The sequence below is a fragment of the Pocillopora damicornis genome, chromosome 8, assembly GCF_964200805.1.
Source record: "Pocillopora damicornis chromosome 8, jaPocDami1.2, whole genome shotgun sequence".
Classification (NCBI taxonomy): Eukaryota; Metazoa; Cnidaria; class Anthozoa; order Scleractinia; family Pocilloporidae; genus Pocillopora; species Pocillopora damicornis.
In genome coordinates this window covers 14,313,427-14,339,643 of record NC_142677.1, presented here as the reverse complement: position 1 = coordinate 14,339,643, position 26,217 = coordinate 14,313,427, and the positions used below count along the sequence as shown (strand labels likewise).

Sequence of the window (26,217 nt, the reverse complement as noted above, 5' to 3'; positions counted from 1 at the left end):
ACTAAAGAACAGATTTAATAAAAAGTCACTTGGATTTTGCAGAATCCCTTTCCGAAAACTGCTGTCTTTTCAAAATGAACCCACATACTTTTGTTACGTGTCGCTGTATACTCTGTATTGATTCTCTTAATATTCTAGTCATACATGAGTTTCTTCACAGATAAATTCTCCCTCTTGCAATAAACCCGACAGCATTGAGAGTCTATGAAATAAGGAGCGCTAATTGCTCTGTCTCGCAGTTTGAGTGGATAGTAGCATTGACAATAGTGTCTGTTTAGGGAAGGATGGGGCTATGGCAAAAATCGTCGGGATTTTTCTGTGTGTAATCGGTCTGTGATTGGATTCAACTTGGAAACGTAAGGCTTCCAATTTGGCTTTTGCTCACATTTCACCTTTCCAAAAGCCTAATTATTATTATTTTTTATCATTTGTAGGTTAAAGGTGCACCTTGCCAAGCTGTGAACAATAAATAAAGTGATCGTTTGAACGAATGCAACAATTTTATTGGAGTGGGAATCTTGCTACAATAAAATACTCTTCCCTATCTATGTGAAAATTGTAACTGCCCCTTCTGAATGCTCTAACTGATATTGAACCACTTGTCTACTTCAACATAAACCTATCATGTACAAATTCGCCCCTTATCAGTTCTCCAGTAAGATAGGATTTTATCGAAACTCGTTTTCTTCATTTTTGATCTCTGGTAGATCTTAATCACAGAGACTCACCAGAAGAATGAATTAAGTGTGGATAGAAGTGTCACCAACTTTCGTGCTCGGAAAAATCATCATAAGGCCAGTCTTAAGGGGGAATCTGACGTTGATTTTGGAACGCTTTGCGATTTGATTAAGGGATGATGATCGCTGTAGCAGCTGATAACTTAGCCGGCTATTGAAACCTAGCTATTGAGAGCGGAGGTTTTAAAAAAATCGATACACTTCGAAATATCTCTAAAAGCGTTTTATCTAATTATCTATTCATTTATTTATTTTGAGGTGAAAATCTTTTCTATGTTTAAAGTCCATTTGAAATTCGATGAAAGACAAATACATTGAAGTACCTTGTACTAAGTGCCTTCTAACATTTTGACTTGTGTATACGTTAACCCTAAGGATAAAACTAATGGGAAAAAAATTGAAAAGAATTCTTGCCTTCTCTTTAAAAGATACGTTCTGTAACATCAACTCCTTTAACACACAGATCGTAAAGCTTTTTTACTAATCAAATGGCCAGAATAAAATAATCAAGACGCATTATTTCTTCACTGATCTATTCCCTCCCCGTTAAAAAAATGTTTCCTAACTTGTTCTTGTGATATAAAGATGCGACTGGTGTTGAAGTTTGGACCAGCCTCGCCAACTGTTTACTAAACACCTTTTCATTTGTTTTCAACGCATGCATCAGTAAAGCGTGGTTTAAAAGTGAAACTTCAATCTATGTAGAAGAAGTAAAGGTGTTTTGATTGAAAACTTCATTAAAGAATGAAAAAATGGAAAAAATATTCTACGAACATGATTTTCTACGACTATTCAATTTGCATCTATTTACTTCCATTGACAATTTTCCATTTAATGTTTAAAGGTTGTTGCTTTGTCTCAAACAAACAAACATTCATATCATAATAGTGTCATGACATGATCCAAGAAAAGACGAAAACACGTTTTTCTCGAGTCCTTTAACGAGCTCAACTCATAATTTTTCTTTGTCCCTCACCCGTAGATGACCGAAAAAAATGTTTCTCCTTGATCCAAGATATTACAAAAAAAACTGAACTTAACCAAAAAGGTAAACAATTATTTAAACCTAGCGTTCTTCAAACAATGTAACAAGGAGATTGCTTAATTATTCATTACACGGTGTGCTATTGTGTCAAAAAGTAAAAGTCATAACAGAAAGTCGCTGTTAGAGAACGTCTTGAACGAGGTAAAAAAAAAAAATAGAAAAAAATACCATAATTTGTAATAATACCATAATTTGTAATAATCATGTAAATTAGGCAGGATATTTCCTTGAGGACTGTCGGTGAAAAAGTAGAGACGTTAAACCCAACGAGAAATCATCCCATATTTGTCAAGAATCATTTCGCAGGACAATTTATGACAAGAATTAACCAAAAATATAAAAGACCATGTTTAAACTTTTGAAAAGTAACAAACGAACGCCGAAAATGATCAACTTCCGTAGGCAAGAGTACAGCAACTAACAATCTGTTTAAATGCTAATATCAACTGTCTAAATTTTTCTCATTTTCACGGTCACTATTCATTGGCAGAGACTTATTTTCAAATGTTGTTAGTTTGTAGTGAGACGTTCTTTTAAAGGGCGAACAGCAATAACATTTTTTTAGTCACATCTCCAGACACAAGATACAACAACTCACAGCAGTGTTTCTGCCTTTCATGTCAATAGCTACAAGAGGGAGAGAGACAAGATGACAAGAAAAGGGTTGACCATAATTCTGCTGATGGTTCTTAATGTTATTATGTTTGGTAAGCTGGGTAGCGTCATATATATATTAATTGAAGGAAGACCAATGTTTTTCACGAAATTGCGTCAGAGGAGAACACATGAAGTATCGTGTTCCAGCGCTTTTCGGTCCTTTCGCTTCAAAGTCGTCGCACTACAAGTCATTTCGCCTAAGTCGAAGGCGATTAGCTGCAAATCATGAGTCGTTTCGTTTCAAATGAAAATAAGTTTTACAAAACGACTCTAAAACTATACGACCGAGAACTCCCTCAAACCTTTCCTAAGTAATTAAGGCTAGATTGTTTTGTTGTTTTTTCTCGAGTCTAAATATTTCCTTCGACATGCATTATTTTATTTAGAAAACAAGTGTGATGCTTTATAGAGCTATATCCATGTAAGTCGACTTTAATGTCTTTCGTCGTGATCGATATCAGTCCCTCCCCAGTAATGGTTTGTTCTGGGTTGTCCTCCTTACTGCGACGCCTACTTCCCTTGCTGACCTTGAAAGGACAATTCTGGCAGGACAAGTTGTCTTGTAGCTCGTCTGTGTCAAATTGGGGATGTTATGTCTGCGAGATCGTTCTCTCTTCTTAAAATAATAAAGGCGGAAAAGGAACAAGCTATCGATTTGGAACACCTAAATAAAGTAATTACTTTTTATTTTCAAACCAAGTTTATAAACTTTTATAGATCATAAAGCAATTTATCCTGCTCACTCTGTTTCGCAAGATCTGCCAGTATAACTTTTTAAATTACTACCCGATAAACTAATCGTTATCAGCAACTCTTGCAAAATCAAGAGCAGTCGATATTTCTCTTCTGGAGCTGTTTTTCCGACAAGTGTTCAAGGAGCTCTTCTTTTAATTACCATCTGTCATAAGACAGGCATATGATTCTCTCGTTTACTCTGTCTTAGTCGACAGAACAAACACAATGCACTTAAGCGTGATCTTATTTTTATCCTATCAAGATATATCTTTGTACCATCAAGTGGACGGATCATGTGGATTTTACCAAAAACCCCCCTTCATTGACACCGACTGGGTCGCATGTCTCAACAAAGAGAGGGATAGCCTCGGAAATGATATATGCCCACTCGGTCTTACGAAGGTTGACGACGGGAACTGGTGTAACAAAGATCGCGTGGACAGTGTTTGCTGCTTGCTGCAACCAAAATTAAAGTTTAACGTAAACCTCAACTTTTATTATATTTCGAGTTACAGAACAGTCATTATTATTCGCCTTAAGGAAAGGGGAATCAGTCGTCGTCAACACAGACATCATGGTCAACATAAACGAACTGACCAGTTAACTTCCAAGGAGGGGGGAATCAAAAGAACATTGCAGAGTCTTACGGACATAAATAATTACCGATCCCACAGATCGTTTAAATACTGAAAAAAAAAATTTCCAGCAAAACACAACAAAACTAAAATCGCAGGTGAAAGGGTATGGAATTAGTGAGCTTGACTCCGCTTACAAAGGTCACGATTTGATCATTGCAAGGAAAGCAAAGACAAGCATTGAAACTTGGCTTGTGAATTAAGCTTCTTAAGTAGATATGTATAAAACTATTTTATTACTTATTGTCCTAACAGAACCTCTAATGAGACAAGGAAGGTTCGAAATACATACGGGATTAAAAAGCAAGCAAAAATAAGAACATTTCACAAGGTTTTACTATAGTACCTTGACTATAATTTCCTTTCCCATGGAAAAGTCAAGCCTAGCTATTTTTACTTTGGAAAAATAATTTTTTTTTAATGTTTTTATTATTTGACGAATTATATATTTATTTATCATCTACTCCTTTATTTTGCAGTTAAACAAGGCTGAATGTTCTTGAAAGAGCGGATTTATTAGCAAGATCTGCAAACAAAATCTTCCTTTGCTACAAAGCACTGATATGTATTCATTAGTTCAATTTACTTCTGATAGTACAGTCAGGGAGTTGCGCATTTCGCCAACTGAAGAATGAAATACTGTTATAAAATAGAAAAAGACTAATAAAACATTACGTTTAAGAACAACTGAATTTACTTGGCTTTCCTAGTGGCTTCTTATAAAATGTTCCCCTGACGTCGTAATTACTGTCCTTCAGTTTCACGACGTTCAAGTGAAAAATGGTTTTTTAAAATGCTTTGTAGTAACATTTAACTGTGAAACGTAATGCATGCTAGCCCGATGACGGTGCCATTTTCCATCGTAATAGCTTTTCAGGCAATATTATAGAAAGGGAAGAAATTAAACAAAAAGACCATCTCGCATGCGATTTTAATAGACCTCATGAAACACGAGCCATATTCAAGCAAGGGCCTGCTAAAATTTAGTCCAGTTTTCATAAGATTGTACTTGAAGCTGCCAAGATTTTGTCTCAGAAAATTTTTAAATACTGGCATATGTTTCGAGGGAAGCACAGTGTTCGAATTACCATGAAAAGTACGGTAACTGTGACCTGGTCATGATTTGGACGAGTACCTGGCACTGCACCAAATCTGGTACCCGTATTGGTACCTGCTTAGGTGCCGGAAAAACTGAATAAGAACACTCACCTGAATTTCGTCCGTAATTTTTTTAATTTCGATGACACACCATTTTGTTCTTCGTTTGATAAAAAAAAGAATAATTATTTAATTTTGGCATGTCGAAATTGTATCATATCAATCTGGAGGGAATCAAATTCAATTTTGATCTATTCCATCCAAACACTTTTTCCCCTCGATAACTAAACGTGGTCCTTACCCAATAGTATAGAAACCCTTTCTATACAATTAACTAAGGACATCGAAATTCAATATTTCTTTAGAAGATGTCGTTCAACCAGTTGGCAATTAGTCGATCAGTCTTGTTAATTAATCAGAAATTAAAATAAAAATTCAATTCTCACGCTTATCTCGAGAAAAAACCCAGAATATTTTGAGTTGTAACTGATTGTTAGCGCAGTAGAGTTCTACTTTCCCCCTAACATTATCAGAGTGCTTTATGTCTTTAGGGGAATCCAAGTGATAGAACTAGTTTCCCAAACATTGCATTGACAGGTACCCTGAACGAAATAACAAATCAGTGAAGCGTGCTGCCTCACAATTAAAGCACTTTTTATGTTTACCTCGCACAAAGTTGTAAATGTATCTTTCATAGAATTGAAGGACCTCAGAGGTAAGCGATACTGCACTGATAAAGGTTCATACTTATCATAATATGACCAATATCCTTTCCTGCTCTCTACAAAGAGTTACACTCGGATCCATCTATCACCAATTTTTACGTATTTTTTAAAGCATCATATAGTACGCGGCGTTTTACATTGGCCTGAACCCACGTTAATGTTTACCTTCAAAAATGCCATTTTCTCAGTTAAATTTTACCATCAAGGGTATTTTTTTAACGTATGCCCTTTTCATACTATAGTTTAATTACAAATATAACTTTGTTAGGAATTTTCAGGTATGATTATTCAAAAACACAACGGGCAAGTTGAACGTAATCATAATACATATCCCACTTCTCTGGTGTATAAGTTTCATTGTTTGACTCGTCGTAACAAACATCAAACCCTTAAGGAAACTTCAACAACAAAACTGGTCAAATAAATTAAGAGACATAATCTTGATTTTTCTATGTTTTGCCGTGCGCTCAATTGCAGACGGCTGGGGTTATTAAACGAGCTCTTAGTTAAAACTCGAATACTTCGAAATCAGGCGTGTAATTCAAACAAAATTTATCTTCCACTTGATTCTAATGTTAGTACTGTCATAGCAGTTTAATTTATTGTTTTAAAAAAAATCGTAGGCCGAATAAAGAGATCGGGAATGAAGCTCCTTAAAGTGATCATGCTTGTGGTGGCTGCAATAATATCTGGTAAATAACTATTTTCCTATCATTCGGTTTCCTCTTTGGGAAGCACTTCGAACTTATTTCTTTACGAGGACGATTAAAATAGATCCACGTTTGTTTCTGAATACGTTTGACCGTAAACCGTTAGCAGTCAATTCCCTCGGCGCTCTTCTTCCTCCTGTTCCTTTCTAACCAATCCGTTAAGGAAACCAGATCATCAAACTTTTAGCCTCATTTTGTGTTTGAAATAAAGGCCGCCATCCTTTGTGGAATTCAAAATGGCGACGCACATGTTCATTTTTTTCAGGTGACAGCTTACGTCGATCTAAAAAGCTGAAAATCTCGAAACTTCAAAATTTTAACTTCTAACATCAAATGGCTAACCGCGGTTTGACGTTTGCAGTTTACACATCAAACGTTGATCTAAATCTCTGTACCTGCCTACCACAGTACTGAGATTGCCAAATCTATTTTGCAACTTATAAAGAATTGTAACTAGAATTTTTTATTGTCAAATTTATCAGTCTTAAATATAGCGGGGAGATGATTTCACGTTATGTTTTGCAAAAGTGGGCCAAGAACCTAAAAAGTTTATTTCATACCTTAATAACTATTGCCCTGCTCATTAAATCTTTAGTTCAGTGATCTTCCCTTTACCGTTTACGCGAATATTTTGTAAATGTACCTTGTAATGCTGTGACTGCTATGTGTGCCCTTCTTTAAAGCTAAAAGCCTCTAACATGACTTATACTATGCCTCAGCACACTATGTTTCGAGCAGGTGTAGTGGCACAAACTATATGCCTGATCCTAACGACTATCGCAAGACAATTTATGCACCCTACGTTGGTGATACGGACTGGGCAGCTTGTTTCGTGGCAACAAATCCTAATGCAGCTGAAAACGACCTGCTATGTCCTCACAACTTCAAGAGAATAAAAGACGAAGACCGTGACTGCGAAGATAGGTTCAAATATGGTGCGAGTACAACGCTAAAAAGGATTTGCTGCCTGATAGAACCAACAGCCTCAATGGAGGTAAACAATTATATTTAGTTGGATCAATTCATGTAGGGGAAGCATGCGTACGAAATTATAACGTTTTCATCCTGTCAATCAGAAGTGAATATGATTGCACAGCATAAGGCGTTTAAGACTCCACAGAGTGATCGACCTCGTCGAAAATCCCTTAATTTGGATAGGAATTCAGTCCAAAATGGATGTATTGAAGAAAAACTGACATGGCCTCCTGAGGCATATTTCTTACATTAAAACACTTCATGTCATTATCATTAGTAGTAGTGGTATCATTATCCTTGTCACTATCATTGTCATTATCGTTAATAATTTTTTTGTTGGTGTTGCTTTTACTGTTTACTGGGAACATTTTGTTTTGAATATCAATCATATCAAAGGTTTCCATTACCGATAATATCATATCAAAGGTGCCACAGAATTTGAATTTACCCAATGCAAACCAATATAAAGAAAGCACTTTATTCGGAGAAGTCATATTTGATATTGTTTATTTGATCACTTCCGACATCGGATCAGTTTTTAACCTTTCTAGCTAGCTCAGGAGTGTCTATTTTGGTTAAGAAAATGCATTGTTGGACCACCTATTGATGCTGTTGCTTTTTCTGTTCTTCAGGTCCTCAATGCTCCATGCTTAAAAGGATTTTCTTCATGATTTAAATAATATGAAACAATTAAAATTATTTGTTTATTACGTTGCAAATCTTGATTGACGTCTATCGCTTCAACTTTTGTGCGTGTATAAATAGTAGTTATGCGGGTCAAAGTCAGTATCTGAGCAACTATGCACCTAACCTTCCCGTAACCCAACCTTTACCCTCTCTCGTTGTCAATTTGACTGCTGTTGAGTTAGGGAAGGGAGAGGTAGGCACGCATTTGTCCAGACACTGACATTGATCCCAGAAAATCTCAGAAAATGAAGGCTAATAGGAAAAAGAAGCGTGAGCGTTTTCTCAGCTTCTGCAACGCTGCTGGTAATCGAATTACGAAGTCACCTGTTTTTCAATTTGATGCGAACTTTCCCCAAAAACAAACTTCTGAAATTTTCAGAAGGGTAATGTGATTTAATCGAAACTCTACTGAACATTGGTTGGTTCGATACACTCATTTCTAAAATGACACCTCACAAATAAGCCTTTCCCACGCATTGAGGTTATGATGGGATAAGAAGGTTTTACACAATCCATGGCAAGTTTCAAAAAGGGCAAACTTCTCTGCATTTCTTTTCCCCGCCCATTTTGATATTCCTCCCAATGTTTCCTTTTGCCCTTTGTATCTGACATCACTCCTGGTTTGTTAAATGAGATACTAATCCATCCTGGCTAAGTTGCCATTAATGATAAATAGAATGTGGTAACATGCTTTGACTCAATTTTCAGTTATTGTTCTCCTTTTCACACTATCTTTCTTAAAAATACTAAAGAGATTTAACAAAATAAAGGGATCCTAAGGAATCAGCAGCACCATATCGCAGAAAATTTCTATGCAGTTTCTTAACTATTAACAAGGGCCAAGGGCATCTCCGGTATTTTTCAAAGGGGGGAGGGGGGAGGTGGGCATACTGTGTCAAACAGGGGGTTCTCACCAGTTTTCGCCACCTGAATATTTTAGGTTGTTTAAAAATGGCTTACAAAGAGGGGGGGTCCCTGACACTCCAGGAACCCCCTCCCCCCCAGCTAAGCCTTGATTAGTGAAGCGTTGAATAAGAGGAGTAAAACGCCATAAGAATCCGCTGGAATAGCTGACATTTCGGGGGCTGTCTGCTATTATCAATAGTTTCGAAGTCAAAGAAAAACTATAACGTTCGCTTATCAAAATCGTATGCCGACAGTTTCTTACTTACCTGTTACATTTCATTGATTTACAGATTTATTATCTAATTCCCTTCTCGACCATTTGGCCAAAAAGTGAGCTGCAACGTATAGCTTAAAATTCACCCCTATCATTTAGAACCATGTTTGTGTTTGAAAGCCATCTCTGCGTAAAACCTTTTTCAACAAATAGCTATTGTATTAAATCACCACAAACAAAAAATGTATATAATTACCACGTGTAACCTGGTACCAATTTTCGCCTTTATCTTTATGTGTCAAATCATTGAAGCGATTACGTTTGAAATTTACTTAGTTGAGAAAATTTCAGATGGGATATATTGTTACTTCTTTTATTCCAGCTAAAGGGGCACTTCTGCGACCAAGACTACCTGTTGATGTAAGCTGAAATTAATGGTCAAAACCCGAAAAAATAACGGATTCTTTGAACGGGGAAAATTGTTGAGTGCTTTTATTTCATTTAGGTTTATATCTTTCGTCTTGCCTGATACTTGCTGGCACTTGTTCTCTCCCAAGCAATATAAAAGAACGTAAGTTTTTAGCTCAGATTTCTAATCAATATCCATACTTCAGTCAACGTTACCTAAAATGTCATTTTTACCCCCCAAAACTCTGTTACACTTGCATTTTATAGATATAGACTTGTAAAAGCCAAAGATTCGCTTGTATATCTACAAACATTACATCTAAGGTGGAGTTCAGCAAAAAATTATTTCCATTGTCAATATTCCAATGCTAATAAGTATCGAATGGGGCCAATTTGCTTTCTATTACTTATTAAATTTTTTGGGAAGCGTGCCTCGTACAGTTTTGTCATTTGAGCTTAACACCCACGAGTACATCACCATGAATTCGTAAATTTTGGTTACCATGTAGCGTGCTAAGAATTGGCTATAAAAAGACTTCAATCATTACATAAAAAATTCACTTTTATTCCATGGAAAATTTCTGTTGTTCACTCATCGTAAGGCGTAATAAGTTATTAAGAACTTTCAAATGTTCCCCTCTCAAACCGAAATGAGAAAAATATGATCGATGCTAAAATATTACCTTCTCATATAACAAAAAATTGGTGTTTTGATCCTCTCATGTACTCTGTTCATTCCAGAATCGCCAGTGTCCTTGTGTCATACACAGCATGAAGTTTTTAGCTTTTGCAGTTGTCCTTCTCTCGATGGCACTATTAGGTAAGAAGACAAGCTCAATTTGATTTGAAAAATTTAAAAAAAATTAATTATCTTAAGCTTACTTATTTAAAATTCTACTGGACTTATTGTGAAGGAAAATCCACCCCTTTGAGAGGGCGCCAAGTTGCAGACCAAGGAAAATATGGACGATCGAGCCAAAAAGTGTAATCTTACACTTCGTACTAAAAACTATAGCAATTACATCTCGCACAAGTGCGAACCGCCGATGAACGCGCAACCAGTTATAAGCTCTTAATTGCTGACGTTTTTCTTTTCTTTTAATCCTAGCATTTCCAGCACGCGGTGACTGTGGGACACAAATTTACACCAAATGGGCTACATGTGTGAAAACATCATGTCCTCCCGATTCCTTGTCTCTTCAGGTCAATGGTAAAACTTGTCCACGTGACCACGTTTGCTGCCTTATGCGACCCAAAATAAATTTCAAGGTAACTTTCAGATCGATTTTTTTTGCAATACGTAGTTTAAGTTTTAGCTTAGATTGGAAGTATCGTAATGTTCTGAAACAAACTTAATTCATTCCACAAGAACTCTTACCATAAATTTTATTTACTTTCAAGTTTAATGAGAGATGAGTCTAAATGAATTTGAATACAATTTAATTTCTCATACACGTTGTTTCATTTTTTTGTTCATCAGACGGTTGAATCACATTGTGACCAATAATCCGATGAAGGCAAAGGCAAATTCTTCGTTCTTAATGAGACATTTGTTTCTGTAATTACAGCATAATGCGTGTAACTTCGATCTCCTGATTTCTCTAAATAAAATGGGAATAAAATCGCCTTTGACAGGAACGTCGCGAGTGACTTATTCAGAATTACGGTGTCCTGAGTTTGTTTTGTTTTTACATGATTGAACTCTCTCACTGTAAGCACTTGAGTGTGTTACGCTTTTTTCGTTAAGTAATTTGCAATAGTATATCCGTCCATCTTCATTCCTATAAGAAATTAAAGTGCCTTCAAATTGAATTTGATTTGACATTAACCAGAGGTGTGATATGCCTGACCATGAGGTAGATTGACATGGAGTTGTATAAAAAACCCAAAAAGGTGATTATTTTTGCCTGGGAACATGAAATTTTAAGATGCCTAAGCCTTTCCAGGTCTTTCGACAGCTCCTTAAACCTGTTAGTTTGTTGTGGATGGAAAAGGTTTCTCCGTGTTCTGTTCCACTCCTTTATTTAATCACGGAGCTGCTACATAAAAAAAAAAGCAAAACACTGCACGGTTGCTGAAGAAGTTTGGTAAGGGAGATAAAGAGCACTGGTAGTATTTTTTGCTGCTACAGCGAGATTTGATGCTCAGCAACCCCTGAGGCCCTTTCATAGCTTAAAGTTGTCCTTGTCTATTAAGGAAGATTAGCCAAGTCTAGAAAGCAGAATCTACTCTGCATATAATCATAGCCACCCGCTGTCCCTTTTTGCTCTTGGCTATTGGATACCTTGAGGCAGAATGCTAGAAAGCGAAACTTTTGCGTAATAGAAGGATGAAAGAAACTGCAGAGTTCAGCGTATTTGAATGGCTTTTGGAATGTAAACGACTATATTTACATCATGAAAGAGTACCGCTTCTTAAATAGCGAAAATGAGCTTAAATGAAGTGCAAAAACCTTTCGACGAGCACTTGATCAATGCACGCTGTTTTTTCGGACCTTCTCTCGGGAACGAACATTGGCATAGCTTCAAGTTCTCATTCTATCGATCCTTCATGTCATTAGTCCCTTGCAAACTCAGTCCAGTTTAAATTTAGCCTTATATCTTAACAACAGAAGTTAACAATAGAAGTCTTTCATCCAGAACGTTAATTGCGACAAGATTGAAGCACTGGATCACGTTCTTTCAAATGCAAACAAGGCACACCTAGTGGAATGTGTTGCTTCTTTACTCCCAGTATGCAAATCTCAACTGAGACCAGCGAAAATTCTACTTAGTTCTTCAGTTGTTCTTCAAGTTTCCTTTTTTCAAGAGAGCGATAGAGCCAACCAAGTTTGTGTTATTGAATATGTCATCGCAGAAGTACAAGGTTAAAAGGTAAGTTAATTCTACAAAGCCCGTTTGCAAGCTCGACAAAGCGATAAATAACAACCACAGTCAAACTTGGTACAGCACGAGTTCTCTCGGTATGAAGAGATTTACGAGCTAAGACAGGATGAGCTAAACAGGAATAATCGAAAGTTATTCCGATGAAATTTGTCTACTTATGCATTAAGCAACAAGTTTGCCAATTTTAATTATGCAAGAAAAATATTGATGCAAGGCTATCAATGAATAGATATATCACAATAGCATCGATACACAAGTTATCACAGGACTTTTAAATTGATCTGAGAGCTTCTGAGCCGTGGTGTTTAGATAAATGCAGTTGAATTAAAGACTTATCCAGATCACTCGTCATCAGCAGTCGTTCATAAGAACATGGAGCACAGCTGTTGTTTAAGATGTTTCGCTATGTTTGTATGTTATTCTTTATCAACAGAAAATCTCATTGATCTGTAGAAAGACAAAGAGAGTTTGAGAAATTAACTTAGCCTGAAAACGGCCTTTGAACGAGGACCGACAGCACGTTCTTGTTACTTTCCCATCGACACGGGTCATGCTGATAATTTTCATAGCCCTATCGCTCAGAAACCTGTTCGATCCTGACTTTTCTCAATTAGTATTTATTATTATGCTGCTCTCTGTCCGCTGTTTTCTCGAAGAGCTTTTAATAGGGTGAAGGTCACCAAGACTTGTACAAAGTCCGGAAAAGAGGAGGAATCTGTTCACAGTTGTTTGCCATTGTTCATCGAATTAAGTTTTAAACTCTCAAAAGATATGTCTTCATTTTTGACCAAAATTGAGCGAAGACTTAAAACGATTGGCTCACCGCATGCAAAAAGAGAAACCTCAACATACTGGGAACTATTCAATTAAACAAAATATACTTGGGTTGGAATTTATAAACATTAGATGCATCGATAGTCAGTACTCTTATTATTATTCTTAAGGTAAGTGCTATTTGAAGTTCAAAAAGTGATAGTATACTACAACAACTGGTTTCGTAGACACTAATTTGCGTGTATCAAAGGTATGTTAGACAGCCGAGCAAAGGTTCCAGGGTTTTCCAAAAGCTAAATGTTCAATGGATTGGAAAAAACAATTGTAATCCTAATGAACAGATCGCACAATGCCTTCATACCTCTACCTAATGCAACCACGATTTTATAATAATCTTCCTCAGAAAAATTATTATAAGAAGAAGGACAACTGCATTTGTGGTCGATCGCAAGTAACTAACTTTTTCTAGAAAATCTAGTTTAGCATAATTAATGAGAAAAACTTGGTACAAACCGCAGAATAATTACGGAAAGGTACTTTATTCCAAATATCATCACGCGACTTAATAAACTCTGCGACTGATGCCAAAAGGAGATTGGAACTGAGACGATCAACCATTCTATCAAATTGTTTGAAGTTTATCAATTAAAAATAATTATCAGCTCACTTGCAGAAAGAGCCAATTTGACTGCCGCTTAACTTTTTGATTGCCTTTTTTAAATTCTGCATGAGTAATTTAATTATGTTTGAGAAATACGTCTACTCAGTTGCCTGCTCTTGCTGTTTTGCTTCAGCTCTCTTCCGTTTTCGTTGGTGTACTTTCTCTTTCGGAAAATTTCACTCTAATTCACGCGAGTTGTTGCCCATAATGACGTAATGATTTACAACAAATTTCATCTGTAAGTTAAAACAGGGGCATCTTCCTCCCTCCTCTTTGAGAAAAAGTGCTATTTCATCTGGATCCTTTGACTTTATGTACTTACTGGATATCTATCTCCACTGTCTTCAAACGCTAAAGCCTTGATTCGTAAATCCATGCTCTAAATCATTAGCTAGCTGACAGATACAGCTAACGAGCTCGGATAATAATGTGAACTCTAACCCTAAATTTTGCTTCTTTCGACAGTGCTGAGCAATTTGCCGAAGAATTCAAAAGGAAAGTGGCGGCATTCAGCCGAACACTACGAGGCCTAGAGGATAGAGCTAAGAAATGTGAATCTTTAAAGTCTCTAGTGAGTAGATTTCGCTGTGACTTGTTAACACACAGCAATTGTTGTTGTCTTTAGGGCCTTTATGTTAGAGTACTTGTTCAAATCTCTTTTTTTAGGAGAAGGGATCCACCAAAACAATTGCTTACGAGGATGGAGACAAAAAGTACATGCTTGATTGGCAGCCCTATTTGAATGAATGCAAAAGAAGATTGTCGAGGTATGAATCTTCAAAACTGTAAACAGCCAATTTAAATGGCTTTCATTGTTGCCCGTGTTTCGTGGACTTTCAGCGACCCCTCTACCAATTAAAACTGTTTTGACAACTGCTCAGTATAAAAATTGGTATCTCCCTAAGTTACTACTTTTTTATTCAAACTGACGTCATTATTTTTAGCATTAGGGTTTCCGATGTAATGCAACCACTTATACCAGAAGTAGGTGTGCCTCTTGACTGAGCCAAGAAAGTATTTGAAAAAATTTTTCAAAACGAAAGTGTTACTTGGGTCCCTTGATAGATGTGGGCATAGATGATCGAGCTAGTAAATCCTTCTAATGTCGTAATGTCGGAGTTGACTGCAGTTGGTGGGGGTGCATTCAGAACTTTATCAGCATTTACTTTATCCAGTATATAATTATTATTGGTCAGTGAAAGACACGATTCTTAAATAGTTTATTAAGCTGTTTGAAAAGTTGGAAAAAGTGCTTTGAACTTCTGGAAAGAAATTCATACTTGTCACATAGCAGGGTTCACTTTAATAACCGGAAGTGCCCATTCGAGTTCCTGAAAAACGCGACCTCACATGGACAAGTGTCAAATAAAACAGCAAACGAGTCGCCCCTCTTATCTTCAATATTATCTTTTAAAGATCTTTAGAGAAATTGAAGGAGATCCAGAATCATAGAAAACAGAGAAAAATTTCTTTTATTGGCTCCATCAAAGAGGCTCTTCCTTCCTGGTCCAAAAAGGAAAATCCTAAACATCTTTTGCTTTATCAGCTGATAAATGACACAGAAGATTATCAGGTAAGCAAACTCTGACCAGCAGTATCACTGATTTCTAAAATATATAGCATCAAAATGCAGGGGAAAATAGGAACTTAGTGGTTACGTTTTATCACATATTCTGATCCTTGAGGTAAATGTCTTTCGTCATGATTTCTGACCATCTTCATTCCTTAATCAACCATATATCTTTCACATACTCGTTTTGTTCCTTTCATATTCTGATTATCATTTCAGTTTAATGTTCAGGCAACGACCACATATAAAGATGTCATGGTATCATAGCGACATTACCTCCATGTTTTCGTATTGAATACTACATGTACTCAGATGCATTTCATAATCGCTTGAGCCGTTGGATAGTGAACTTTACGTAAGAAGAACAAAGTGTCGCAACTGACAACGGATGGTAAAATGCGTGAGCGCTTATCCCTTCTTTAAAACAGTGACCAACGTGTCAGTGGCACATTACTTAAAAACGTTTCAATGCTTCGGAATATTCGTTCATTCGAAACCATTGTTATTACAAACAAAATCAGGCTTGAGGTTTTTTGAAATATGTTATAAATTGTGAGAGTTATACATTGTGAGAGTATGATTCTTAAATTTCGTATTGCATTTCAAACTATCAATGCATTGTTAGTTGACTATGAGGATGGAGATATTATTTGTTAAGTGTGCCAGAAATTACGTCATTGTCACCTTAATCCCAAACTTTTTCAGAACTTACTAACGGACATCGTGAATCAAATCAAGCCAGCAGATGACCTCACAAGTCTGGTAAACAAAATATTTCAAGAACGAGACTCTAATCAGAATGATGAAATAACGAAAGAACTGGAAGGCATAACGATCAGGTGGAATTCACTTTGTCAAAATGTGATCAACAAAAGTGGCAGGTAAAAGTAATTTCATGCTTTTCCTTAAAAACTTCTTCTTTCTACTTTGAGGTGATCGAAAAACGTGACGTGTGAAAGTAAGAAAGATTTCCAAAGTGGTACCTTTAAGGGAAATAGAGTGATTAATTTTTATAGGGTATCCTACCTGATATACTGCAAGTAGGTCACCTTTGTAGTGCCTAGAGTTATGAGCCGTGAAAGACAAGACATAGTTTGAGCGAGAAAGCACAGTGGCCCTTACGAGGCCTGAGAGCGAAGTAAGATACATGACCTCTGTAGCAACCCACTTTGTTACCTTGTATCCCAGCGCTAATTTAAGCCAGCTGTGCGTGTTAACTTCCAGGTCACAAAATGATTATGTGATGGGTATACCCATCATCAATAAGCCATTTCCGAATTACATTTGGCCTCTTTTTAAAACGAGGCCTGTTGCTCAACGATTGGTATGAAAAGAATTTACTTTGTATATGAACGAAAAGTTACAATCATATGAAGGGATGAGCACCAGGACTCGCTTTGAAAATGAGGCTAACGGTAATTCGAAAAAGGCCTATTGTGTCGAGAATGGACCGAGGTGTGTATATAGATTTCATGGAAGGATGAGCGAAAAGTTCAGTAGAACAAACTAGCTCACCAAGTACTGACTGCGAGGAACTAGCTCACATTGCATTTCCAAGTTACCGATTAAATCCTAGAGATCATTTTCCTTTCAGTCTTGAATCTGTTGGTTTGGAGGTGGATCGTGAATACAAGAAGCTGAATAATTGGTATGAGAAATATGACACCTTAAACACCTGGCTGCACCTTAACGAAAAGGTCCTGGACGAAAAAAGCCCTGGGAGTACATCAGCTATCATCAAGGAACACTTGGAGAAAAATCAGGTACTTTTCGAAAACAAAGCTACAAATAACACATGACACTAAGAACAATACGAAAAAGCAGAAAAAACAAGCACGAAAAACAAAGAGTCCGAAGTATAGCCCCCCCCCCCTCGCCCCTCCATAAAAAACAATAGGTAAGTTTTGCTGCATGAGAAGTAACGAAAGTAACATCTGTCCGATATATGAGATTTCCAACTACAAGGCCATTTTTCCATTTAAAAGGAATAACGAAATTGACAACTTCTTCCTTACAATGGTTAACGAGTAAGCAATGGAAATCTCGCGGAGTTAGTAATGAATGTGACTTATTCCAGGGGCAGCTCAAAAATGTGAAAGATCGCAAACCCAATTTAGAGGAAGTGGCGCTGGAAGCTGACTCACTTCTAGAAAGTAGCCGCTTAGATATGGGAGATGCAGAAAGGGTGGAACGATACAAAGAAGAATTGAACACCAGATACACAATTCTCATTGACAGGTTCATGGGAACCCAGAACAGGTAAGGGAATAAAAACGAAAGAAGCTAGCAATCAATGAGTACAAACGATGTTGAGCTATTTCCACCCTCTAAATACCCTTCAGATATCGAAGTTTATGGTATTTCGAAATACCATAATCCACGCCCCATGTGGTTTCTTCCTTTTTCACTTTTAATAAGTCATCTCGAATCATCAAACTCAAAGAAAGTAACTGGAATTTAAAGGAAGCCTCTGAGTGGAAACCGTACACTGCATCAACTCAGAACTACAACTTTGATTCGCTGAGTTTTATATCTTTTTTTTTTTTTTAAACAATTTTATTTACAAGACGATCACTTACACTACTTACAGCATTAATTACACTTACATTGTACTTGTTACTAACACTACTGATACTTATACTTACACAAATTATGCATACACTACGTTACGATAGATGTATTACAATACTATTAACATAAATTTAATTTACGGTTGGCGTGTTTACAAAGTTCTTTCAATTAAAAGACAATCACAAGTAAACATACAGGTCTCAAAAATGAAGTTAAGTATAAGTCTAACCTAAAAAACAGCAGTATGAAAAATTAAAGTAAAAAAGCCCACGTGCGATAAAATTTCGGAAGTTCTTTTTTTGCGGTCGCGATCTCTTTTAGGATTTCAAGTTTTCCCGTGATGAACAGTAGGAAGATTTGAAAATCTAAGATGTCTCCGCAAAGGCTTGTGCAGAAAATGTGATATTTGGCTAACAATAGGCAATAATTTAGGACTTGCCAATGCTTTGTCCTATATTGCCAGCCATAGAGTATATAACTTGTGGATAACGTTATTGTTTCATTTGTTTTTTGGTGCCACCAGTCTTGAAACAGAATCCAGAAGTCGAGTATTAGTGTGCAGTTTATTAATAGGTGATGCAACGTTTGTTTTTCTGTATTGCATAGGTTGCATAAGGGGCTCTCTGAAATGCCGTCTCGGTAAAGAGTGGCGCGAGTTGGAAGCACGTTATGAATCACTTTATACTGAAACATTATTATTTTAACTTCGTTTGTTACTTTAAATGGCATAAGATAAACGTTCTTGATGGTAGTTTTTGTAAACCCGTGGCGTAGAATTTTGGTTTCGGCAGTGGGAGGAACAAAGACGGTGTTTAAAAGAGAAGAGTAAATAGAACTGGTTCTTAGGCTGTTTACAGTAGTGTTCGCGTGTGTGACGTTTGGAATAGGGTTTGTAAGAATAGCTTTCCAGTCTTTTGGGATTGCGTTGACCAAGCCACAGTATGTGGTGAAAGGCACATTTAAATTAAATTTTGTGACAAATTCATGCTACTTCAAAAATTTCTGATTTTGGTTTAAAATGTCGCTTATCTTAGTAATACCGGCGTCATACCAAGTTTGGTAAAAGACAGGTTTTTTTCCTATAAGAATTTTTCTGTTATTCCACATTATTTCGTTTTTAGGATTTATTTTGGAATCGATGCCCGTTGAAGCTAGCAATCAATGAGTACAAACGATGTTGAGCTATTTCCACCCTCTAAATACCCTTCAGATATCGAAGTTTATGGTATTTCGAAATACCATAATCCACGTCCCATGTGGTTTCTTCCTTTTTCACTTTTAATAAGTCATCTCGAATCATCAAACTCAAAGAAAGTAACTGGAATTTAAAGGAAGCCTCTGAGTGGAAACCGTACACTGCATCAACTCAGAACTACAACTTTGATTCGCTGAGTTTTATATCTGGGAGGGGGGATGATATGCTTGTGCTGTAAGTAAATAATATCAAAAAAGCGGGTGGTACTGCGTTACCTCGAACTTTTTTTCTAGCTTCTTGGAAGGTCGATTCAACCCTTCAACCTCGAAGAGTAAATGACTTTTAATTTTTCACTACAGTATAACCTTTGAATCAAAATTTATGAGAAATTAGGATACAGGATTATTTAAGGAAAATTTTGTCTGAGTCTGATATTAAGTGTTGTCAACAGGTTACATAACAGTATGCATGAACTAAGAAACGTTCCCAAAGAAACAGTAGAAAAGACAGAAACGGCCATCGTGGAGGCTTCGCTGGAACCAAACCACAAGGTATGGGCTAGGCGGCGCAATTTATCTTTAATGCAAAGTGTTAAGCCTAAGATCATTCTGCACTGAGTAGGCGCATGGCTTAATGGAATCTATTTGTTAAGTAATTTATTTATTGCACCATGTTGAATTTACAATGCCTTCCCCCATCCCTTTCATATCAAGCCACCACCAAAGATCATTTCACCGTTCCATAAAGAAGATGAAACTAAAAGCAATGAGCAGAGAGTAAAAGATTCCATGGCAGCTGTCAAGAAGACTATTGCACAAGAAGATAGGTGGATTCTAAAAACTAGGACAGAGGGTGGTAAAGCAAGGTTAGTGTTTGCTAAAGCAGAGGAAAATCTCAATGTTAGGCTGGAGAAAAGAACTGAGACGATGGCATTTTGTCACCACTGCACGAGGACAATGCCTTTACAATAGTTGGCAGGGGACTTTGGCACTTACCAAGTTTTGAATGGAATTTTTTCTAGTGCCCCCAATTGGAAAAAGGATTTGTTTTGGAAACTAGGCTATACCACAACACTGGGAGTTACTTTCCCTATTCTTCTGGAGAAATGCTTGGGTTCTTAACTTACCCTGCTAATCAGCACAGATACGATGTAGAAGAAGGGCCTAAGCGGTTTATCGTACTTATCCGAGATGATTAGAACGCCTAACCGTTTGCAGATGTCATAGCAAAGGCAGCGCATTCTCCTCACTTATCTTGGACCCTAAGTGTTGGTCCGTCTGTGGCTCGAACCTTGGACCTCATGTATGATACTTTAGGGCTAATTTCATAATTATTCATCCGACAGGATTCACGAAGAGACTACGAAAGCATTTGATTCGTCGCTAGACCTTTGTTCGAAGGCGCTGAATGAGCTGGACGAAGAATCGCTGCAAAAGTTTTCAGCTGCTGGTTCAAACATTAAAGAAGTTAGGGAGCAGCTCGATGAAATACAGGTAACCAAAAAGAAGAACAAAAATAACCATACCATGACTAACGCCGCTTGTAAAAAAACGTATTTAGACGAACCTATTATATATCAAATTATATAAAATACTTGAGAATTTTTTCCTAAAATAACCCCCTCCTTTCCGCAAAAAAGGAAAAAAATTTAGACAGAAAAAAGAATTCAAGGGTAAGAGGGAGCGGTTTGGGGTACGCTTCTCGTCTTGTTATGTTACTGCGTCGCTATTTATTTAATTAAATGTCAGTTTTCTCAATAATATTTCTACTATCCTTCTAATTTGTAAGCTAGTAGCAAGACAGAATAGGTGACACCTAAATAAAGCTAGCGTTAATAGCAATGAAATTCTCAGCTAAGCACAGAGAAATGAATTTTAATGATATGTTCAGCTGAAAACAAATTAAAGATGCACAAAACAATCTATAATTATTCTAGAAGCGAATGGAACGGGAATCATTTTAAAGAGAACAAAGAGATTTTATGCTGTCTCACAGTTAAAAATAGGCCTTTCTTACCTTTTCCCAGATACTAAATAAAAAAGTTTTTTTTCCCCTACTTTCCATATATCTTCACATGTTTCTTTTGAAATTTGAGATATTTGATGCAAAAGGCCCAAACTTACATTGAAACTTAGTTAATGACCTCAGTCGCCTGGGGGTTATCTAGTACTCAATCCCACAGCAAACTGGAACCTGCAGAGGCTCGAGTCTCACGAGGATTTCGGGTTGTGCTATTTCTCTTCCTCTTAACTAGTATTTGGTATATCTCTCTTGATATTTGAACCATTTTCCAGGATCTGGAACGAAAAATGTCCAAGGAGGATGCTTCATTTCGTTCGGTGAAGGAAACGTTTGAAGCAACTGAGGGAAAAACATTGATGAAACAAGAAGCTCGCGATAGGCTGCAAAGAAAAGTTAGCGATTTGAACTCCAGATGGGAGGAGATGTGGCGTTCTCATGACGTTAACAAAGACCGGTACGTGTCACTTGACCTCTGAAGGTCAAGATGTTTTTTTACCGCTAGATGTTATTTAACAAAAACATGTAAACATGCTGAATTGTCGAATATCTAGCGGAAACCTTCTGACCAACTTAGCAGGAGCTTATGAATGAATCACCTAAATAATCTCTTCCAGCTAGCTCCCATTGTTAGTCTGGTATCAGACTGAGTAAATGTCTCTAACTGCCATTTGGGTATCGTAAACTTGGACCCCTCTTCTTCCTGGAGGGACAATGAACGACCTCGAGAATTAGATGGGGTCTTTAATCGGACACAGCATGAGCTATATTAGGCTGGAGTTTCTGAAAGGCCAGCGGCACATACCCAACGCAAATTCTTTTCTCCCCCCCCCCCCCCCTCCTTAATCTTAATCTAGTAATGCAATATCTCTCCAGAGTGTGGAAAAGAGTTTATAAGAGACACGTGATTGAGTCCAAAATTAGCAAATGACACGTGAATATTACAGAAGCAGACGTGATTCGTAAATAATTTATCAGCGTGAGGCGTTATTTGCCTCATGAAATAAACGTGATCCGTTGGTTTCTTCCGTCATTTTGTCAAAACCTCAATATTTCCCTGAAAACTTGAACGTAAGAGTGAGATTTGAAGCTTTTCCTTTTAAAGACGTGGCGCGGAGACGAATTCCCTTGCTACATCTACCCTCTCTCTATTCTGATAAACCAACAAGTAGATAAAATTGTACAAAGGTAGGGAAAAATCTTTTAGAAAATATTTTCAGGGAAATAATTTTGTCCTCATTTGACTTCTTTTTCATCATTTTTTAATCTTTATGCACGCATTTTAGCTTGGTACAAGCCATTTTGATCATGGGTGGAGAGTGGATGGGGAGAGTGAATGAAAACCTTGATGACCTTGAAGAGGACATCAAATCAATCGAAATCAAAGATGGCGATTGGCAGTCTCTGGGTGACTCGGAACAGAAACACAAGGTACGAAAACCGTTGGGCTGGTCACGGGGAGTAAAGGAGTTAAACTTGAATCACAGTATTGCCAGTAAATTTAGACATACGACTCGGACCTTCTGATTGGCCAATAATAAATGCGACGGCACTTCTTGTTTCTAAAAAGCCCAAAGTAAGAAATGTAAGCGGTTTTTGCCTTAAGGAGGGGATTTCAAGAGTCTGCAAAGTGATCACATGTGTCAGCATTTCCAGTGTGGGAATGACCAATGTGACAATGGAAACTGGCTGTTCAAGTGTCTAATGAATACAATCCACAATAATCTGCTGAGAACCAATTATTCTTTCAACTCCTCAGAATAATTTATCAGTACCTCCTATGATTTCTTTGTTTTTAAATCTTCAGGAAATCATGAACAAGATAGGGTCTTATGAGGTTTCGGTGGGTGGAGCTGTGGATGTAGCCAGAGAGGTTCAGCGGCGGGATCTGGTAACCGAGGAAACTGGTGAGACTATTACACATGAAACAGAGGAACTAGAGGACAGGCTGGAACGACTGAAAGCTGAAGCTGACGAAAAAAAGAAAAGGTTTGGAGCAAAAAAAAATTTTCTTACTTAGATGAGAAATTCAACATGAACAAATTTCATCACTATTAAAATACTAAAGAAATCTTCAATTAGATCAGTTTTCAAATGAGTTTCGAAAAACAAAACCAAATTATTTACAATAGCCAATCGGAGAATATCAACATAATCGTAAGTTAATGAGAACTCGAAAAAAAAATTTAAAAAAAAAACAGGCAAAATTCATGAAATGCACGAAAATGCTAGTAACCGAGTCACCATTGATTTTAGTTTGGATCTGATTGGTTGAGAAAGTGATGCAAGTATTCCGACCTAAGTGAGGCAAGAACAAAGAAATCATGGATTATTTTTGACTCCCACTTTAAACTGCTCTTAGTTCCAAACGTAATCCGAAATAACATAAGTCCTGCTTCACTTCTCTCTCTATGGTAGGTCCAGAAAAATCATGGCACCATCAAAACCAGTCAAATGCCTTAGCCACCTGTTTATAGCGTTTTAGGCAGTTTCGTGTGATTTACTCCGATATCTAATTCTGATTGGCCTCTGTAAACAAATTTTGGTTTGGGTTCTACGACCCTCAACTGAAACGCATTCTACCTCTCAGGATCGCAGATTCCTTGCGTAAGATTGAGCATTCTACTGCTGTCCAAGAGATTATGGTGCCCTCCAGTGTATCAGTTGCCCACTCAGCTCCCGATCAGGTTAATGGAGATTCTGATGAAGGATTTGTGGAACCAAAGCGACACCTATTTCAGAGAAAAGTTACGTACGAGGTAAGATAATAAATTATTGGCTAAAGGCAGATGAAATACTTGCAAGTGAGATGTCGAACCTCACTGCAAGCGAGGCAAGGAGTGGTTGTCATGAATATAGATAGGTGAAAGACATATGCTCTTAAATTGTTTGTTTGCTTGTTTTTATTGTTTAATCATTTCGATTCTTTTCTCATGCCACAAACTAATAGTACTTAGTACATTTTTAGTCGATCATAACCAAGAAAATGAAAGAGTTGAAGAAAGAAAGCAAGGCGATGAATGCATGGATGGACGAAACTGAAAAACTTGTGGGTTCACTACGAATAGACATGGATCCAAAAAAGGCCTCCAGGGTGCAGCAGAAAATTGACGTAAGTATGCAGACAGCCCTATAATTTATTAAAATTAAGCGCTGATCTTTGCAATCTATTCAGCTACATAGAAAAGGTGGTCGTGATCAGATGTTTCGACAGGAAATCACCAAATTTAGAATGTTGGTCAGCAAACTGTTTGAATATCCATCCGAAATTTGAAATTTTCAGTTTATCGTCCGTAAACTGACTGACGGGTCACTCGGGAGAGGATCATTATTGAAAGGATTGAGCGTGGGATGGACGAACGGACGGATGGACCGACGGATAGATTAATTTTGGTTATTAGATATGTTTTCTGCAGAGTTACTTTGACATAGTTTATCTATAGCCCGGAACTTGAACTTTTGGTTTCAGGCACGACTGGGAGAGGTCAACGAAAAACAGTCAAAGGTAAACCGCGTCATCCAGCTTAGCAAGGAGATTGAGAACGAGACCATTGACCCAACGGTTAATGAACCTTTCGTGAAGGAAGCCAAGGCTCTTGAGGAAAGGTGGGCCAAGAACAAGGACTTGCTTGAAAATCACGGAGAAAGAGACGCTGCCAGCAAAGCCTCGTCCGGAAGCTGCTGTATTTTGTTCTTGAAAAAACGATTGTTACCAGTGTGGTCATACAATTAACTGAAGATGATAATGAAAGCAGATATTCCAGCTCTTAAACCTTGAATAGCAAGATATATACTCACCGAATTACAAGGTTGATTTTTGATAATAATGGGTGAAAGAGCAATCGATTAAACATTTAATCAATCAAATGTAAGAAACGCTACGTAATTCCAGTTAAAACTTATTTTCTACATTACCTGAAAATTGATTCTTGAGGAATTAGAAATTTAACCACACCTTTACACTAACATTAGTGTTAACTTGCACAATTCTGTTCAGTCTTATTAAACGAAACGAGCAATTCCATTTAAATTCTTTGTCATCTATGGTTATTTTGGCTTGAAGCACTAATTGACACAATTTAGTTAATCTGAAATCACTGATGTGTTTTACAAAGTGATTTTTGTTTTGTCCTCTTTAAATGACCCCGGTGACAGGGGTGATTAATTACATCGAAAGATGTCTCTAGATTTTATCGTGCTATTAAGATATTAGTTGTAAGAAAAGCAATGAAATAAGTTTGAATTTAATTCACTAGGAAGATATTTATTAGCGAATTCATCTAAAAGTATCACGCCTAATGCAAAATCGTAAAATTTGTTCGTTAAATTAATTACGTAAAAGAAAAGTTAACGACGGCTCAAGTTGCAATGAACAGCAAAATTCAAAATGGTAATTGACAAGCATTAAGGAATGCATGTATTCAAAACATGAAAAGTAGTCTACCAGTGCAATTTTAATGGACTGAAATATTGTTATGTTAGTTTGGTAGTATCAACTGAGTAAATTGCACACCGTAAAGGGCTTCAAAGCTGACGTTCCCAGAGCTAGCCCTTCATCAGAGCGAATGGAATATTGAGGAATGAATAGAATTTTGTTACTCTTAGGTATAAACTGGCAAAATACCGTAGGTTAGTCGAAAGGGTTAAATAGAGCCTGATCTCTGGTTAGAATTGGCTCGAAATTGTCAAGACGAAACTACCAACTAATTTGTAAGACGCAAGTTAACTCATTCATGAAAAACACAAAAAGTTTTTTAGTTTATGTCTGAGCCTGGCTATCTGCCCTTTCCTTTCTAATAAAGTTCGGGTATAACACGCGCTGCCATTGGTTGAAAGAGCGTGCTCTATCAGAATACAAAGCATAGAGCTGAGCTAAAGCTGTCACGCCATCTGACAACGTCTCGTGTTTCTCCCTACACTTCTTTCGTACTGTAGCCAGCTCCCTCCGTGCTTTACAACCGAACAGAGCACAGTCAAGGATTCTCTATTTGTATTGCATATGTCCAGAAG

At 37.1% G+C, this 26,217-nt stretch overlaps 3 protein-coding genes and 1 long non-coding RNA gene across 5 annotated transcripts; 3 read left to right on the top strand and 1 right to left on the bottom strand.

The window, feature by feature from the left end:
• Nucleotides 1-6,261: 6,261 nt before the first annotated feature.
• Nucleotides 6,262-8,036, top strand: LOC149041520 (uncharacterized). The gene is made up of 3 exons (XM_089180835.1): nt 6,262-6,324; nt 7,062-7,336; nt 7,950-8,036. The coding sequence occupies exons 1-3, from the start codon at nt 6,276-6,278 to the stop codon at nt 7,986-7,988; spliced, it is 363 nt and encodes a 120-aa protein (XP_089036961.1). The 5' UTR covers nt 6,262-6,275; the 3' UTR covers nt 7,989-8,036.
• Nucleotides 8,037-10,279: 2,243 nt separating this feature from the next.
• On the top strand, nt 10,280-11,361 carry LOC113669053 (uncharacterized). Its single transcript, XR_003446057.2, has 3 exons — nt 10,280-10,352; nt 10,641-10,801; nt 11,013-11,361. It is a non-coding gene; the product is annotated as an uncharacterized LOC113669053 (long non-coding RNA).
• An 816-nt stretch (nt 11,362-12,177) lies between these two features.
• LOC113669037 (uncharacterized) lies at nt 12,178-25,969 on the top strand. 2 transcript variants are annotated; one of them, XM_027185030.2, is made up of 16 exons: nt 12,178-12,405; nt 14,318-14,423; nt 14,519-14,619; nt 15,269-15,425; nt 16,128-16,303; nt 17,017-17,185; nt 17,500-17,681; nt 19,640-19,739; nt 19,902-20,053; nt 20,534-20,681; nt 21,483-21,664; nt 22,494-22,638; nt 23,015-23,196; nt 23,798-23,966; nt 24,176-24,319; nt 24,677-25,969. In XM_027185030.2, exons 1-16 carry the CDS (start codon nt 12,377-12,379, stop codon nt 24,938-24,940), a joined length of 2,406 nt encoding a protein of 801 aa, XP_027040831.2. In that variant the 5' UTR covers nt 12,178-12,376; the 3' UTR covers nt 24,941-25,969. The 2 variants fall into 2 exon arrangements, with proteins under 2 accessions (XP_027040831.2, XP_089070300.1); XM_089214174.1 differs by having other exon boundaries at nt 12,212-12,405; nt 17,506-17,681.
• LOC149041519 (uncharacterized) lies at nt 17,959-19,293 on the bottom strand. Its single transcript, XM_089214621.1, has 3 exons — nt 19,233-19,293; nt 18,992-19,144; nt 17,959-18,946 (listed from the first exon to the last, which is right to left on the bottom strand). Exons 1-3 carry the CDS (start codon nt 19,291-19,293, stop codon nt 18,246-18,248), a joined length of 915 nt encoding a protein of 304 aa, XP_089070747.1. The 3' UTR covers nt 17,959-18,245.
• Nucleotides 25,970-26,217: the final 248 nt, after the last annotated feature.

Bases quoted from the DNA above. Each gene is read 5' to 3' on its own strand.
- LOC149041520 (XM_089180835.1), top strand. From the start codon at position 6,276: ATGAAGCTCCTTAAAGTGATCATGCTTGTGGTGGCTGCAATAATATCT. The intron at 6,325-7,061 runs GTAAATAACTAT...ACTATGCCTCAG, and splicing joins GGTGGCTGCAATAATATCTG to CACACTATGTTTCGAGCAGG. The intron at 7,337-7,949 runs GTAAACAATTAT...TCTGTTCTTCAG, and splicing joins AACCAACAGCCTCAATGGAG to GTCCTCAATGCTCCATGCTT.
- LOC149041519 (XM_089214621.1), bottom strand. From the start codon at position 19,293: ATGATTCGAGATGACTTATTAAAAGTGAAAAAGGAAGAAACCACATGG. The intron at 19,145-19,232 runs GTATTTCGAAAT...ATTGATTGCTAG, and splicing joins CACATGGGACGTGGATTATG to CTTCAACGGGCATCGATTCC. The intron at 18,947-18,991 runs TTTTGAAGTAGC...ATTTAAATGTGC, and splicing joins TTTAAACCAAAATCAGAAAT to CTTTCACCACATACTGTGGC.
- LOC113669037 (XM_027185030.2), top strand. From the start codon at position 12,377: ATGTCATCGCAGAAGTACAAGGTTAAAAG. The intron at 12,406-14,317 runs GTAAGTTAATTC...TTCTTTCGACAG, and splicing joins CAGAAGTACAAGGTTAAAAG to TGCTGAGCAATTTGCCGAAG. The intron at 22,639-23,014 runs GTACGAAAACCG...TTAAATCTTCAG, and splicing joins ACTCGGAACAGAAACACAAG to GAAATCATGAACAAGATAGG.